We start from the raw sequence: 18093 nt of genomic DNA on the forward strand, positions 1-18093 counted from the left end.
CCAGGTGCATTGAATGACAACCACCCTTGGCTATTTACGTGTAAAAACCATTGGTTTAAGACTATGTACAACAACCCCCATTGTTTATTATTTAACATTCCAAATGATGGCAACAGTCTGGATTCCATGTCTTCTGGCTTTGAAAGTTATAAGTCTTATTAAGACATAATTCAAACATAATTATTATGAAATAGCATAATATAGATTTTTTTTTAATCTGCAGGTTAAAGCCAAAATTATATGATTTATACAATGGACAGTCATTCACACTTAGTATATTCATCATCATAGAATCACCATCCAAAGTTACAGCACAGAAGGAGGCCATTCGGCCCGTCGAGCCTGTGCTGGCTCTTTGAAAGATCAGTTGTGCTCAGTCCCACACCCCCGCTCCTTGTCCGTAACCCTGTCAGTTCCTCATCCTCAAGAACCCGTCCAACTCCCTTTAACATTATTGATGGAATCAGCTTCCACCACCTTTTCAGGTCGAGCGTTCCCGATCCCCACAACTCTCTGAGTGAAAAAATTCCTCCTCATTTCTCCTCTAGATCTTTTGCCAATGATTTTAAATCTATGACCTCTGGTTATTGACCCACTCGCCAGAGGGAATAGTTTTTCTCTCACTACTCTATCAAAACCTCTCACCATCTTGAAACCCTCTATTAGGTCACCTCTTAACCTTCTCTGTTCCCAGGAGAACAGTCCTAACTTTTCCAACCTCTCCTCATAACTGAAGTCCCTCATCCCCGGTAACATCCTGGTAAACCTCCTCTGCACCCTTTCTAAGGCCTTTACATCTTTCCTGAAGTGTGGGGCCCAGAATTGTCCACAATACTCCAGCTGAGGCCTAACCAGTGATTTATAAAGTTTGAGCCTGATCTTTTTGTTTTTATATTCTCTGTCTCTAAATATAAACCCGAGTAACCCATATACTTTTTAACCACCTCATCAACTTGCTCTGCCACCTTTAAGGATTTGTGTACATGGATACTAAGGTCTCTCTGCTCATCTACACTTTTCAGAATCGTGCCATTTATAGTTTACTGTCTTTCCATATTAGTCCTCCCAAAGTGCATCACTTCACACTTCTCCGCATTGAACTCCATCAGCCCTGCTCCTGCCATTTCACCATCCTGTCTGTCATCCTGAAGCCTATAACTATCCACATCATGACCTACTACTTTGCGAAGTTTCATAACATCTGCTAACTTTATAATGCTGCTCCCTACACCCGAGTCTAGGTTGTTTATAAAAATTGCAAAGAGTAATGGACCCAAAACTGACCCTTGGGGAACATCAGGGGTCGTTTATAATGCTGCTTTAGGAAGCAGCACATACTCAAAAAAGACAAAGATGGTGAGCTATCCACACGTCATTAATGTTACAACCAAGGTCAAGATATATCAGAGATTGTCAAGAAATTAAATTGGAAACTTTAAACCCAGTTCCTAATGGCGATGAGTTCAGAGTATAATCATGCCCATAATTCAGTGTGAATTGAGCTGAAAATGGCAGTTATGTGCAGAGAGACCTGGGGATTGCTGGTAATTGTTGTATGAGTACAGGAGGGACGGAGCAGAGTGAGCGTTAAATTGCATGTAACTAATCGATGTGTGCTGTACTTGCTCAGGTCGTGCTCGATGAAAAAAGTACCAAGATTCTACAGTGCGATGTCGCTCAGCTTGGTGAGCGCACAATTCACTGAAAGTTATTAAAAATATCCACTTTGTTAAAGTTATAGAAGTAATGTTTTCACAAATGTGGAGTATTTATCAGAAAGATTATTTTAAAGAAAGTTCTTAACACCACAAGAAAGAGCCTGTTGTCCAGAAATTCACCATTGCTTTTAGCCAAGAATGCCAAAAAGCCGTCCAGCAACGCATGCTTTGATGTTTCCTCTGGCCTTACACTTCTTGCAGTTGGTGAGCTTGTTGTTTGCAGTGTGTGAGAACATAAGAAATAGGAGCAGGAGTAGGCCATTCGATCCCTTCAAGCCGGCTCCGCCATTCAATAAGATCATGGCTGATCTTCGACATCAACTCCATTTTCCCGCACTATCCCCATATCCCTTGGTTTCCCTAGTATCCAAAAATCTATTGATATCAGTCTTAAATATACTCATCGACTGAGCATCCACAGCTCTCTGGGGTCGAGAATTCCAAAGATTCACAACCCTTTGAGTGAAGAAATTTCTCCACATCTTAGTCCGAAATGGCCGACCCCTTATTCTGAGACTGTGGCCTCTAGTTCTAGACACCCCAGCCAGGGGAATCATCCTCCCAGCATCTATCCTGTCAAGCACCTTAAGAATTTTATATGCTTCAAGACATCACCTCTCATTCTTTTAAATTCTAGGAAATATAGGCCTAGTCTCCTCAATCTCTCCTCACAGGACAATCCCCTCATCCCAGGAATCAGTGCAGTAAACCTACGTTGCACTCCCTCTATGGCAAGTATATCCTTCCTTGGGTAAAGAGACCAAAACTGTACACAATACTCTAGGTGTGGTCTCACCAAGGCCCGATATAATTGCCTTTTTTACTCTTATATTCCAATTCTTTTGTAATAAAGGCTAATGTACCATTTGCTTTCCGAATTGCTTCCTGTACCTGCATGTTAACGTTCTGTGATCCATATCGGCCTCCTCCTGAGGTCCCCACCATCACAGAAGCCAGTCTTCAGCCAATTCGATTCACTCCACATGATATCAAGAAACGGCTGAATGCACTGGATACAGCAAAGGCTGTGGGCCCTGACAAGATCCCAGCTGTCGTGCTGAAGACTTGTGCTCCAGAACTAGCCATGCCTTTAGCCAAGTTGTTCCAGTACAGTTATAACACTGGCATCTATCTGACAATGTGGAAAACTGCCCAGGTATGTCCTGTCTACAAAAAGCAGGACAAATCCCAATCCGGCTTATTACCGCCCCATCAGTCTACTCTCAATCATCAGCAAACTGAGGGAAGGTGTCATCGACAGTGCTATCATGTAGCACTTACTCACCAATAACCTGCTCACTGATGCCCAGTTTGGGTTCCGCCAGGACCACTCGGCTCCAGACCTCATTACAGCCTTGGTTGAAACATGGACAAAAGAGCTGAATTCCAGAGGTGAGGTGTGAGTGACTGTCCTTGACATCAAGGCAGCATTTGACCGAGTGTGGCATCAAGGAGCACCAGTAAAACTGAAGTCAATGGGAATCGGGGGGAAAACTCTCCACTGGCTGGAGTCATACCTAGCACAAAGGAAGATGGTTGTGGTGGTTGGAGGTCAATTGTTCCAGGATTTTGACCCAGCGACGATGAAGGAACGGCCGATATATTTCTAAGTCAGGATGGTGTGTGACTTGAAGGGGAACTTGGAGGGGGTGGTGTTCCCATGCGCCTGCTGCCCTTGTCCTTCTAGGTGGTAGAGGTCGCGGGTTTGGGAGGTGCTGCCGAAGAAGCCTTGGCGAGTTGCTGCAGTGCATCTTGTAGATGGTACACACTGCAGCCACGGTACGCCGGTGGTGGAGGGAGTGAATGTATAAGGTGGTGGATGGGGTGCCAATCAAGCGGGCTGCTTTGTCCTGGATGGTGTCGAGCTTCTTGAGTGTTGTTGGAGCTGCACTCATCCAGGCAAGTGGAGAGTATTCTGTCACACTCCTGACTTGTGTCTTGTAGATGGTGGAAAGGCTTTGGGGAGTCAGGAGGTGACACACTCGCCGCAGAATACCCAGCCTCTGAACTGCTCTTGTTGCCACAGAATTTATGTGGCTGGTCCAGTTAAGTTTCTGGTCAATGGTGACCCCCAGGATGTTGATGGTGAGAGCTTCAGCGATGGTAATACCGTTGAATGTTAAGGGGAGGTGGTTAGACTCTCGCTTGTTGGAGATAGTCATTGCCTGGCACTTCTGTGGCGCGAATGTTACCTGCCACTTATCAGCCTAAGCCTGAACATCGTCCAGGTCTTGTTGCATGCGGGCATGGACTGCTTCATTATCTGAGGAGTTGTGAATGGTGCTGAACACTGTGCAGTCATCAGCGAACATCCCCATTTCTGACCTTATGTTGGAGGGAAGGTCATTGATGAAGCAGCTGAAGATGGTTGGGCCTAGGACACTGCCCTGAGGAACTCCTGCGATGTCCTGGGGCTGTGATGATCAGTGGGAACCGATCTGGAGGGTGGAGCAATCGGCAGAGTGGTGGGATCCGCGAGGGGAAGTGATTGGGAAGGGGATTGGTCATTGGGAGGTGGGAGTGATTGGGAGGGAGGAAGAGATCGGGAGGAGGAGAGGATGATGTGCGTGGGAGGGGATTGGGAGATGGGAAAGAATCAGGAGAGGAGAGGTTCGGGGGGGGAGGGGATCGGGAGGGGGAGAGGATCCAGAGGAGGGAGGGGATTGGGAGCGGGGGAGGGGAGCGGGGGCGGGGATCCGTCGTTGGAGAGGGTTGGGACGTGGGAGGGGATTGGGAGGAGGAGAGGATCCAGAGGAGGGAGGGGATTGGGAGCGGGGGAGGGGAGCGGGGGCGGGGATCCGTCGTTGGAGAGGGTTGGGAGCGGGGGAGGGGAACTGGAAAGGTAAACAATTGGAGGGGGAACAATCAGGAGGCTGAACAAGCGGGTGGGAGTTTCAATCGGCAAGGGGAGGGTCGAAAGAGATCAGGAGTGGGGTTGGGATCGGGAGGGGGAGCAATTGGGAGATTGCGGGTGATCGGGAGCAGAGAGTGATCGGGAGGAGGGAGGGGATCGTGAGGGGGAGATCAGGAACGTGATGATCAAAAGGGAGGAGTGATCTGGAGGGGGGACGATCGGGAGATGGGACAAGATGTGGAGGAGGGCGATCGGCAGGGGCATGGGATTGGGAGTGGGTGATCGGAAGCGAGAATTGTCGGGAAGGTGGAGCGATCAGGAGAGTGGAACGATTGGGAGTAGGAGGGGATAGGAAGGGGGTGCGATCAGGAGGGATAAACAATCGGGAGGAGAGAGTGATTGGGAAGGGGAGGGGAAAGGGGGTGCGGTAATCGGGGGCAATCAGGTAGGGGAGACGATCGTCGGGGGAAAGCGATCGGTGGTGAGGGGGTCATGAGGGGGAGGAAATCGGGAATGGGGAAGCAATCAGGAGCTGAAAGTGATCGCAACGGTGGAAAGAATGGGGGGGAGCGATCATAAGGCAGGAAACATTGGTAGAGGGGTGAGCGGGGGGGTGATGTTAGGGATGGGGGAGGGGTGGGGATAGGGAGGGTGGTCAAGCGGGATGATGGAAGGTATCGGGAGGATGGCAATGAGGTCGGGGATCGATTGGGAGGAGGAGCAGTTGGGAGGGGGAGAAATCAGGTGGGGCTGGGGAGTGGGGGATGGGGATGGGGAGGGCACAGAGAGGTGGAGGAGAGTCAAAGCAGGGAGCCATAAGGAGGAGGTGGGAATTGGGATGGAGGAGGAGAAAAGTTCATGAGGGAAGAGGTGTGAAGTGATTAATTTTGGTATGAAGAGAGGCAATAAAAACTAAATGGTACAATATTAAAGTGAGTGCAGGAACAGGGGGACCTGGGGGTGTATGTACACCAATCTTTGAGGTGGCAGGACAAGTTGAGAAGGCTGTTAAAAAAAGAACATATGGGATCCTTGGCTTTAATAATAGAGGCATGGGGCTGGATTTTCCTAAGCCCCTGGAGTCGGGTTGGAGGCGTGCGGGCGATAAAAATCGGAGATCCGGGGGTCCCGACCCCATCCCGCCTCCAACCCGCCTCCATGTCAATTTCATAGGAGTCGGGTTGCCGACAAGTGCTGGAACCCGACTCCCAGAGGCGGGAAGGGATTAAAGGCAATTAAACTGCTTGTTAACTGGTAGTTAACAGGTAGTTTTTTGCCTATTCACGATTTTTATTGCTGGTTTGTGGGCTTCCCGACAGCTCCAAACCACAAAAAGTTTTCGAGGCGGGACGTGGGTCTGAGGTCTTGGAGGGGTCGAGATGCCCAGTGTTCAGGTGAGTGAGGGGTGCAGGAGTGCAAAGGTAAGTGTTTTGCAAGTGTTTAAAGTGTTTAAATAAGTTTAACTTACTTTTACTTACCTTTACAGGAGTCCTGCATTCCGGTGTCGGGAGTCGGCTGCAAGAACCACAGAAGCTCCGATTTTTAAAAAAAAATCAGCTTCTTGGTTTCTGCAGCAAAATGATTTTAAAGTTATCCTGAGAAAGGACTGAGGCTGAATTAGCAGTTTTTCAGTGCTTGACAGCTTCAAACAGCTGTTAAACACTGATATTTCATCTGCCAAAAGCTTTTGACAGATGAAATGTCAATCTCTGACGTCACCTGTTGCCGGGTGGCCCTTAATTGGCCTGCTGAGCCCACAGGGCGGGCTCAACAAGGTCAATCAGAGGAAAATCCAGTGGGTTGGCCACATCTCCATGGAGGCGGGACAACAAGCCCGAATGTGGGTTTCCCACCTCCAACCCACCCCCGTAGCAAAATCCAGCCCATAGAGTACAAAAACAAGGGACAGGGTCACTGGCAAGGCTTGGAAGCTAAGCAGAGCCAGGTCTGGTTAGTACCTGGAGGGGTGACCATCAGGGAAGACCAGGTGCAGAAGGTCACGGAAGGAGCCCTGAGGAGGGGCGGTTGGTGAGAAGGTCACGGAAGGAGCCCCGGGAAGGGCGGCTGGTGAGTAGGCCCGGGCGTTGGGCTGAAGATTGTCGGACAGGAGGAATGGTGGCAATGGAATGGCGGCGCGCACAGACATGGCGGCTTTGCTTCTCCCAGGACGGTGCTATTAATGTTAATGTTATTTGTACTGGACTCATGGGAGCTTGCAAGATCACATTTCGTTGTTCATGTACTTGTGCATTGTACAATGACAATAAAGTTGAATTATTATTATTATTATTATTATTATTAATAAACCTTTATAAAACACCTGTTAGGCATAAGCTGGAGTATTGTGTTCAATTCTGGGCACCACACTTTAGGAAGGATGTCAAGGCCTTGGAGAGGGTGCGGAGGAGATTTACTGGAATAGTGCCAGGGATGAGGGACTTCAGTTATGTGGAAAGACTGGAGGAGCTGGGATTGTTCTCCTTAGAGCAGAGAAGGTTAAGAGAAGTTTCGATAGAGGTGTTCAAAATCATGAAAGGTTTTGATAGATTAAACAAGGGGAAACTTTCCAGTGGCAGAAGGGTCGGTAACCAGAGGACACAGATTTAAGGCAACAGAACCAGAGGGGAGATGTGGAAACTTTTTTACACAGCAAGTTGAAAGGGTGGTGGAAGCAGATTCAATAGTAACTTTCAAAAGAGAATTGGATGTTGGAATTTTTTTTACAGGGCTATGGGGAAAGAGTGGGAGAGTGGGACTAATTGAATAGCTCTACCAATGGGGAGCAGAAGGAGACAATGAGCCTAATGGCCTCCTCCTGTGCTGTATCATTCTATTATTCCATGAACTGGGTCCTTTCCCTGGAAAGGGGATGGTGTGGAAAGATTTGACACACTGTGGCACTCAAGCTGGGTATCTCTGAAATATGGCTCCATGTGTAAACTTTGTATATTGGCCCAGTAATTCCGGGCCCAACGCGTGAGTACGGACGGGGTACTCACGCGTGGGCCCGATGGAAGTGCCGGTTTTCAGCATGCACAGCGCATGCGTGGAAAACCGGCATTTCCTGTCCTCTGAACCAAGGGGTTCAGAGGACGAACGCGTGTGCGCAGAAGTCTGCGCGTGCGTGCTGAAATTCCTTTTTTTCCACAGGTTTGCGCGTGTGTAAGGGCCTCCTTTTTACGAATGTAAAAAGGAGACGTAAGGACTTCATTCTTTAAGGTAAGTGGTCTATTACTTAAAATTATAACATTTTTTCCACAGCTTTATTGTTTTTAAGGACTTTACAGTAAGGTAAGTGTAGTTTTAGACCCGATTTAAAAAAAAAAAAAAAAAAAATTTTCAAAAATTTGATTAATTGTTTAAAACAGTTTTTTAAAGTTATTTATAGTTTATTTAATTATTGGGATGTTTTTTAAAATTTTATTTAAAGTTAAACTAGTCTTTTGGGTGCCCGTACTTTTCATGAGTTTGACAGTTCTTACTATCAAACTCATGAATGAAGTTTCCCCTCCCCTGATTGGCTGCACAGTGCTCACCTGATCCCAGCCGGCACATCGAACTAACTACGCCGCTGGATCAGGTAAGCACATCGCGCCGACATCTGAACCGGGCCAGTGACAGGAATTCCAAGCAGGCCCAGGCTTCAGATGTCGGCGCGCCGGGTGAGTGCACATCGGGGGCTTGCACGCGCGGCAAGCCCCCGAACCTAATTTCTGGGCCATTGTCCATTTGCTGCATGGAGTAAATTCTGACGATATGAAAATGTATCTTAATGTGTGTACTCATTTACCACCGCTGAAAAATGAAGGTGTAGTTGATTGGAATATTCATTGTTAATGGGTTGTTGGTAAATCTGCCATTAACACCGCAAAGCTAATACCGTGCCTTTGGATTAGCCTCACACCCCTTCACTGAGTGTGCTTTTGTGAACTTCTCACCTTGCCGCGTGCTGAATCTGCTCTCCCACTATTGTAACCTCTCGCCGCAATCAATGTCTGAAAAAAACCCATCAATTCACAGACACAAGAAAAAATATTACATTGATTCTGTTAATGCTGTTATGTTTTCTGCATAGTGAAGCGTAAAGTCGCTTAAGTTCAACCACATTTGTCGGATTGCATGAATATTGGGCCCTCCTAGATTCACTTATCGAAAACGCTCTCCGCTGTGACATTGATTTGGTTTTGAAACAGCAACAGAATACTGGAAACACCCATCAGGCCAGGCAGCAGCTGTAACGAAAGGGGCCATGTTAAGGTTTCGGGTGTTAACCCTTCATTGTTTTCTCTTTCCAGCAAAATGATGGACAATTCACAGTTATCCAGCTGGTTGGAATGCTGCGTGGAATTGCTGCCGGGATGAAGTATCTGGCAGACATGAGCTACGTGCACAGAGACCTGGCTGCTCGCAATATTCTCGTCAACAGTAACCTCGTATGCAAGGTTTCTGACTTTGGACTGTCCAGGTTCCTAGAGGACGATACGTCGGACCCAACGTACACAAGTGCTTTGGTAAAACAAACGATTAAAGTAACCATTTAGCTTGGATAATATTGCAAGTCTTATTCACCTTTGCTTATTAATGACGTTTTTATTGAAGGAACACAAACCAATTAAGTTAACAGGCAGTAAAAATATATTGGCACAGAATTTCCTGGAAAGATTTGCATGACTGTGGTGTTAGAGCGGGACTGCACCATTTGTTCCAAGCAAATTCAGGTGGAGATGAGTTACACCGGTTTTCCTACAGACAATTTGTTTTTTGGTCCAATCAGAAGAGTACACCGGTTTTCCTCAAATTTCCTCGATTGTTGCGTCACTTCCGAGATATGACCCGAAGACGTTAGCCCACTCATTTGCATAAGGGTCGAAGGCTGATAACGATTTTCTTTGCAGGTTTTCTTGAATCTTTCGAACAGAGACTTGCACTTAATCAAAGTGCTGTCCGTCTCAGGGCATCAAAATGTTTCAGACTCCACCCCTACTCCGCAGGTTCAGAAGGACTAAGCAGCTGGAGTGACCTCCAAATGGGGATACCTCTGTTCTGCTTAATAAAGGAAGACGAAGAGGGGTGAGTCTCTGAGCGTGAGAGTGAGTCACCAGGGCAGGAGACAGTGGCACACTCACTGTTACCTTTTCTTTTATTCATTCCTGGGATGTGGGCATCGCTGACAAGGCCAGCATTTTTGCCCATCCCTAATTGCCCTTGAGAAGGTGGTGGTGAGCCGCCTTCTTGAACCGCTGCAGTCCCTGTGGTGAAGGTGCTCCCACAGTGCTGTTAGGGAGAGAGTTCCAGGATTTTGACCCAGCGACAATGAAGAAACAGCCGATATATTTCCAAGTCAGGATGGTGTGTGACTTGGAGGGGAACTTGGAGTTGATGGTGTTCCCATGCGCTTGCTGCCCTTGTCCTTCTCGGTGGTAGAGGTCACGGGTTTGGGAGGTGCTGTTGAAGAAGCCTTGGCGATTTGCTGCAGTGCATCTTGTAGATGGTACACACTGCAGCCACGGTGCACCGGTGGTGGAGGGAGTGAATGTTTAAGGTGGTGGGTGGGGTGCCAATCAAGCGGGCTGCTTTGTCCTGGATGGTGTCAAGCTTTTTGAGTGTTGTTGGAGCTGCACTCATCCAGGCAAGTGGAGAGTATTCCATCACACTCCTGACTTGTGCCTTGTAGATGGTGGAAAGGCTTTGGGGAGTCAGGAGGCGAGTCACTCACCGCAGAATACCTAGCTTCTGACCTGCTCTTGTATCCACAGTATTTATGTGGCTGTTTCAGTTAAATTTCTGGTCAATGGTGACCCCCAGGATGGTAATGCCATTGATCCTCTGATTGGTGGCGCTGCTGTTACACGTTTTACGCCAGTTTTTACATTCCAATATAAGAACATAACCTCATGGCCCGGCACATCCCTCACTCTACCATTACCATCAAGCCAGGGAACCAACCCTTGTTCAATGAAGAGTGTAGAACAACATGCCAGGAGCAGCACCAGGCATACCTGAAAATGAGCTGCCAACCTGGGGAAGCTACGACACAGGACTACATGCATGCAAAATGGTGGAAGCCGCATGCTATAGTCAGAGCTAAGCAATCCCACAACTAACGGATCAGATCAAAGCTCTGCAGTTCTGCCACATCCAATCATGAATGATGGTGGACAATTAAACAACTAACGGGAGGAGGAGGCTCCATGAACATCCCCATCATCAATGATAGCATTGCCCAGCACATGAATGCAAAAGACAAGGCTAAAGCGTTGGCAGCCACGATGGATAATCCGTTTGGCACTTCTGGCTGAAGATGGTTGCAAACGCTTCAGCCTTGTCCGTTGCACACATGTGCTGGGTGGGCAGTCACTGAGAATGGGGATGTTCATGAGGTCCCCACCATCTTCAGCCAATTCGATTCACTCCATGTGATGTCAAGATACGGCTGAGTGCACTGGACACAGCAGAAGCTGTGGGCCCGGACAACATCCCGGCTGGAGTGCTGAAGACTTGTGCTCCAGAACTAGTCATCCCCCTAGCCAAGTTGTTTCTGTACAGCTACAACACTGGCTTTGACCGACAAAGTGGAAAATTGTCCTGTTCACAAAAAGCAGGACAAATTTAATCTGGCCAACTACCACCCCATCAGCCTACTCGCAATCATCAGTAAAGTGACGGAAGGGGTCATTGACAGTACTACCAAGTGGCACTTGCCAATAACCTGCTCACCAATGCTCAGTTTGGGTTCCGCCAGGACAACTCGGCTCCAGACTGTTGTGTATGTAACCTGTTCCACCTTAAGAGAGCTTAAGCCTGTTCCACCTTAAGAGATGTACTACTTTCTCGGGCTGCTGTAGACGTAATACCGGGGGTGAACACACCGGTATATAAGCACTGTGCAGTAATCTTGTATTCAGTATAGTCCCTACCTCCAACCAGTAAAGACCTGTTTTTATTGTTACTCATTAGTCTGTGTCTTAATTAACTAAATAATTCACAGACTTAACACTGGCGACGAGTCAGGTTCTTACCCTGCGGCAGTTATTCCACGGCGGTTGAAGAGAGGTTTCAAACCACACCACCCCAGTGGAAGCGACAGGCATTAGGACCCTGAAGCCTCCATCAGCTTGTGAACCGGAGTAGAAGACAGGGCTGGGGAAGACAAGGTACAGGGCGATAGCGATCGGCAGATAAGGACCGGGCCGCTTTGAAGTGAGGGGCGCAGCCGGGCCATCGATCGCAAGCACTGATAAGGGCCGGGCCGCTTTCAAGTGCGAGGCGCAGCCGGGCCATCGATCGAAATCCCTGATAAGGGCCGCACTCGGGCTGAAAGGCGCAGCGTCGGCAGACACTGAAGGCGCGAGAGCCGCGGTGAAAAGCGCGGGCCATCGATCGCGGCGGAGATAAGGGCCGCACTCGGGGCTGAAGGGAGACGGCGTCGGGGGACGGGTGAAGACCGCCAAGCGCGGGAAAACCGCCATTTTGTGGGCGGAGGACGACGGCAAGAGCGGGAAGCCGCCATCTTGGATAGCAGTAAAAAAAAAAAATCTGAGAAATTGCAAATCTGATAAAGTACTACAATGCCTAAACACGGGAATATTAGCAACTTTGATAGTGACATCGAAGATTGGGCCATATATGTTGAACGAGTTAAAAATTATTGTAAGGCCAATAAAATTCGTGAGGCTGATAAAGCACTAACATTATTAAATTTAATGGGTGCGAAGACATACGGGCAATTGAAACACCTGTTATCACCAGATGAACCGGCGGATAAGACGTTCGATGAGATTGTTACTGTCCTGAAAGATCATCTAAACCCCACGCCGCTGATGCTAGCGGAACGATTTAAATTTTACGACAGAAGGCAGCTACAGCATGAAAGCAATGCTGAATATTTGCTGGAATTGCGTAAATTAGCGAAATACTGCCAGTTTCGAACGGGCCTGACAGATGCACTACGAGACAAATTTGTGTGTGGTTTATTTAAACAGGATACACAAAAGCGACTGCTCGAGGAGAATGAGCTGACGCTTGAGAAGGCGGTCACTATGGCAGCAGCACACGAAGCCGCAGCGAGAGGCACGGCAGTAATGCAGCTACGGTCACCGGAGCTCAGTGCACACAAATTGGGTGTGAGTTCTGTTAAATGTTATCGTTGTGGAAAGACAACGCATGATCAGAACCAGTGTTGGTTTAAAAACCAAGAATGCAGAACATGTGGTAAGCTTGGACATATAGCTAGAGTATGCAGGTCAGGGAAGAAGACCAGCAACAAGAAGTCACCGCAAGGGAAATACGCAAAGGTACACAAGGTGGCCGAACAGGAGTCCGATTCAGACGCTAGCAGTAATGAACTGGCTGGCTTAAGCAGTATTGAACTGGCTAGCTTAAGGGTACTCAACGTTGGTAAGGGTGCAGACCTCCAGACAATTTGGGTTACTCTTCAGATAGAAGGAGTCCAAGTAAAAATGGAATTGGACACTGGATCGGCATTGTTGGTCATGAATAAGAAAGATTACAGAAGGTTATTCCAACATATTCCCCTACAGGATACGGAGATTATATTGACAACCTACACGGGGCAGAGAGTGTACCCCATCGGGACAATAAAGGTTGCAGTGGCCAACAAGGGCGAAGGAAGTCAAATAATGGACTTATATGTGCTACCGGAGGGAGGTCCACCACTACTAGGCCGGGAGTGGTTTAGAAACATAAATATGGACTGGCATTCGCTAAAAGCCATAAAGAGTGAGAACTCGGTGCAGATAATCAGCCCAGACTCTAGAACTGATGATGGTAAGACCAACCCATGTGCAAAAGACAAAGTTTCAGCACAGAATTCCACTGAGCAACAACAACATAGTTTAACAGAGAATTCTGAGTCTGTCAAGTCTACTGATATGCACATTTTTGAGGGCCACTGGGCTCGAACTCAACTCCATTTCAAACTACAACAGCAATTAGAACAAATGATTCGCCGTTTTGAGCAAGAGATGAATGAAATAAAAAAGTTCTTTGTTACAGAGTGGGAGAATCTGGAAAGGCAACAGAAGCAACTGATGGAGAAAATGGAGCAGGAGCACACCAACCATCTGCGCGAGGAGGCCGAACGAATCAAAGCTGATTCAGGTTCTGAAGGTGCGTGCCATAATCTGGTGTCAGAAGAGTTAACGGTCAGCCAACTCCTTCATATGCTGAGGGACAAGACTCTGAAATGGGAAAAACTTGAACACGAGCTGCGATCTTCAAAGGAAAAGGGTTCGGAGCTCTCAAAAGTCATTGAGATGGCTGATGTGACGACACAGACTGAAACGACTGCAACAGAGCAGCCATTGGATGCCAAAAGTACGCTGACTCACGTCAATGTAGAACAACAGACCGCTGAAACAGCTGCTCCGGTAGAGGGATTGCATAGTCCGACCAATCAATCTCCAAAGGAAGTTGAAGTATTAAAATCACAAATGAGGTCACTAGTAAACGACTTGCTGAAAGCCCAGAAAAAGCTGGATGCAGAGGTACACATGAAGAAGTCTCTTCAGGAAAGATGTCTGGATTTGGAACAAGAGCTGGCTAACGTCCAGCTGGGTATGGAGGAAATAGACGACCCTCTCACTGGTCTAGCTCAGGACGACACCGAATATTACCGTGACCTGGTGGACGACACCGAATATTACGATGTCCTGTCCTGCCCAGCTTGTAACTTCGACTCCCAAAGTGCAGAAATCATGGAGGAGCACCAAAAGTCTACGGAACATCGGGAGAAGCTGGCTCTACGACGGAAACAGGAGGAAGAGAAGGAGGAACTGCGCAGGCAGCTGTGGCAGCTGACAATGGAGCCCAGAGAGTCTCCAAGAAGCAGAAAAGGAAAAGTAAAAACAGAAGATGACCCATCTGAACCATTATCACCTCTACCAGATCACACACGTGGTCCCTCCGAACGGAGCCAAATCAGTTCGGAAGTTCAAGCTGTTAAATCCATGAAAGGACTATTGAATGAGTAACGTGAACCGACTACACCACAGAGATTGAATCTGTGAACTGTTTTCCGCAGAGACTGAATCTGTGATATGTTACGTTAAACATGAAGTTATAAATGTATATATGTTATTACGTTATGTTAAATGGGGGGATGACTATAAAGCTAAGAAGGGAGGAGTGTTGTGTATGTAACCTGTTCCACCTTAAGAGAGCTTAAGCCTGTTCCACCTTAAGAGATGTACTACTTTCTCGGGCTGCTGTAGACGTAATACCGGGGGTGAACACACCGGTATATAAGCACTGTGCAGTAATCTTGTATTCAGTATAGTCCCTACCTCCAACCAGTAAAGACCTGTTTTTATTGTTACTCATTAGTCTGTGTCTTAATTAACTAAATAATTCACAGACTTAACACAGACCTCATTACAGCCTTGGTCAAAACATGGACAAAAGAGCTGAATTCCGGAGGTGAGGCGAGAGTGACTGCCCTTGACATCAAAGCAGCATTTGACTGAGTGTGGCTTCAAGGAGCCCCAGTAAAATTGACATCAGTGTGAATCGGGGAAAACTCTTCACTGGCTGGAATCATACCTAGTACAAAGGAAGATGGTTGTGGTGTTTGAAGGTCAATCATCTCAGCCCCAGGACATTGCTGCAGGAGTTCCTCAGTGCAGTGCCCTAGGCCCAACCATCCTCAGCTGAATCATCAATGACCTTCCCTTCATCATAAGGTATAAGGTTAGACGTGGCGCTGTTCGCTGATGATTGCACAGTGTTCAGTTCCATTCGCAATTCCTCAGATAATGAAGCAATCTGTACCCACATGCAGCAAAATCTGGACAACTTTCAGGCTGGCAAGTAACATTTGCACCACACAAGTGCCTGGCAATAACCATCTCCAACAAAGGAAAATCTAACCACCTCCACCTGACTTCCCCCACCATCAACAAACACCCTGGGGGGTCACATAAATACTGTGGCTACAAGAGCAGGTCAGAGGCTGGGTATTCTGCAGCAAGTGACTCACCTCCTGACTCCCCAAAGCCTTTCCACCATCTACAAGGCACAAGTCAGGAGTGTGATGGAATACTCTCCACTTGCCTGGATGAGTGCCGCTCCAACAACACTCAAGAAGCTCGACACCACCCAGGCCAAAGCAGTCCACTTGATTGGCAGCCCATCCATTACATTAAGCATTCACTCCCTCCACCACCGGCGCACCGTGACTGCAGTGTGTACCATCTACACGATGAGCTCCAGCAACTCACCAAGGGTTCTTCGACAGCACCTCCCAAACCCATGAGCTCTACCACCTAAAAGGACAAGCGCAGCAGGCGCATCCAACTTTCCCTCCAAGTCACACACCTTCCTGACTTGGAAATATTTCCAAAAATAAACTAATCACCCTTGTGTATTCCCTTAGTACCTGTCTTCCATGTGCCTTTGCCTATCCTAGTGCTCCTACGAGGTGCTTCCTCAGTGGCTCCAGCACGGCTGGTGGAAGGCTTCTGACCTTCAATTGAGGACAATGCAGATGCCCTTGGAGGGCGACCTTGAGCAGCTCTGGGCCTAGAAGGCCAGACTTCAGACTGCACCATCTCGGCCTGGGCTGCAGCAGTCTGGGCTGGATGACTGACAGGCAACAGCAAGGGCACTGGCGGAGTGGTAGGGGTGGGAACAGGTGGGAACAGTACCAGTAATGGTGACCATGAAACTACCGGATTGTTGTAAAAATCCATCTGTCCTTTTGGGAAGGAAATCTGCCACCCTTACCTGGTCTGGCCTATATGTAACTCCAATGTGGTTGACTCTTAACTGCCCTCTGAAATGGCCTAGAAAGCCACTCAGTTGTAACAAAATTGCACGGATTGCAGCGGTTCAAGAAGGCGGCTCACCACCACCTTCTCAGGGCAACTGGGGATGGGCAATAAATGTTGGCCTTGCCAGTGACGCCCACCTCCCATGAATGAATTTTTAAAAAAGGAATGCTGTCACCCTGAGTGAGGACAGCAGCTTCGTGCTCCATGGAGACACTGCCACTCTCCTGGTGGTGCCGCCTCAGCAATCCTCATAATCAGTTACAGAATAGGTTGATGGAGTGCAGTGATGCCCTGGAAGCTCCTTTGAACAGTGGTATCCAGAGCCACGATGGCAGCAGTCTGAGCTTCCACTGCAGCACTCAGACCTTGGATGGAAGCTGTTGGTGCTGCAATGGAAGCTGTGACATTGGCCATCAGCACCTGCATCATGGTGGGTTCCACAGGTGTGCTGATGGAGGTGACCGCCTGTTCTATGTTTGAAATGATGGGCTCCAAGCTCTGCTCAAAGCCCCGTGCCAGGTTGGTGCTGGACTCCACCATGCTTCTTGACATTGAGCGCAGGCATTCCAGTGCATTAAGCATTTGGTTATGTACACGCATCTGCCTTCTTCTGTAGCCTGGTCCATCGAAGTCCTCACCTGACTCCTCCGCAGCAGAACTAGTGTGTGACCTCGCCCTTCAGCGAGCTGGCACCTACACTATCCTTTCCCCTTCCCCTGGCTCCTGCACACTTGTCTCACCACATAATGATCCCTCCTCTATTGTAACCTCTAAAATATGCAGAGTGTCAGTATCTAAGCTGGTGGCTGCGAGTGTAAGATCGAGTGAAGGTGTCTCTTCATCTTCACTGCCTTCTTCCCCATCCTTCACTGACTGGGAAGGCTCCAGTCCTTGGGTATCTGAAACAAAAAAGGGGCAAGGGTAGTGTTGTTGTGATGGGAGAGGTGAAAGTAAGAAGTGCGTGCCTACACCATCGGCAGCTTGTGGGATGAGGGAGAAGTGGGATGAGAGAAGGAAGATTAGGTATGCAGATACCCTCATCATCGACCGCTTCAGCCCCGCCAGTGGCCACGGCCTCAGCAATGCTCCTTCCATTGATGGCCAGCACTGTCTCCTCCATGGGGGTTAAAACATGCAGGCGCACTTGCCCTCCTTATGTTCTTTCCTGCTGCCTGCTGTTATGCGCCACCTTCTCCTGCAAGAAAGAGGGAAGTGTGTCAGTGAGCGTCCTGCAATATGTTTGGGTGATGTGGATGTCATGGTTGAATAGCTGCCAGTGTGTGTGAGCTGTGGGTGTGAGGCTTGCAACAGTGCTAAGAGTGTGAGGGTGAGGTAAAGCTTATGAATTTTAGGGCTGAGTACTGATTGTTAGAGATTGTTGGTAGTTGGTTGATGTGGGTGTAGTGAATTGAGCAGTGATGAGGCTAGTGGTGCAGTTGGTAGGATGTGGCATTTGAAGATGAACTCACTCACCTTGACAACTCGTGTCAGATTGTTGAACTTCTTCCTGCACTGCATCCATGTTCTTGGGGCAACACTCCCGGCATTGACCTCCACCATTACTTCTGTGTCAGCCATGGCTCAGTTGGTAATACTCTCGCGTCCGAATCGGTAGATAGTGGGTTCAATTCCCACACCAGAGACTTGACCACAAAAATCTAAGCTGACACTCCCAGGACAGTACTGAGGGAGTGCTGCACTGTTAGAGGTGCCATCTTTCAGGTGAAATGTT

General features: G+C 48.2%; 1 protein-coding gene across 1 annotated transcript in view; it reads left to right on the top strand.

The window, feature by feature from the left end:
* The window catches only part of LOC147100495 (ephrin type-B receptor 2), a 181199-nt gene that overhangs the window by 125530 nt on the left and 37576 nt on the right, over window positions 1–18093 (top strand). The window contains exon 7 of the mRNA XM_085966793.1: window positions 8868–9083. Within this exon, the coding sequence (XP_085822919.1) occupies window positions 8868–9083 (216 nt within the window). The remainder of the gene's footprint in view (window positions 1–8867; window positions 9084–18093) is intronic.

The sequence above is a fragment of the Somniosus microcephalus genome, chromosome 25, assembly GCF_052327205.1.
Source record: "Somniosus microcephalus isolate GS21.2 chromosome 25, FLI_Smic_1.0, whole genome shotgun sequence".
Classification (NCBI taxonomy): domain Eukaryota; kingdom Metazoa; phylum Chordata; class Chondrichthyes; order Squaliformes; family Somniosidae; genus Somniosus; species Somniosus microcephalus.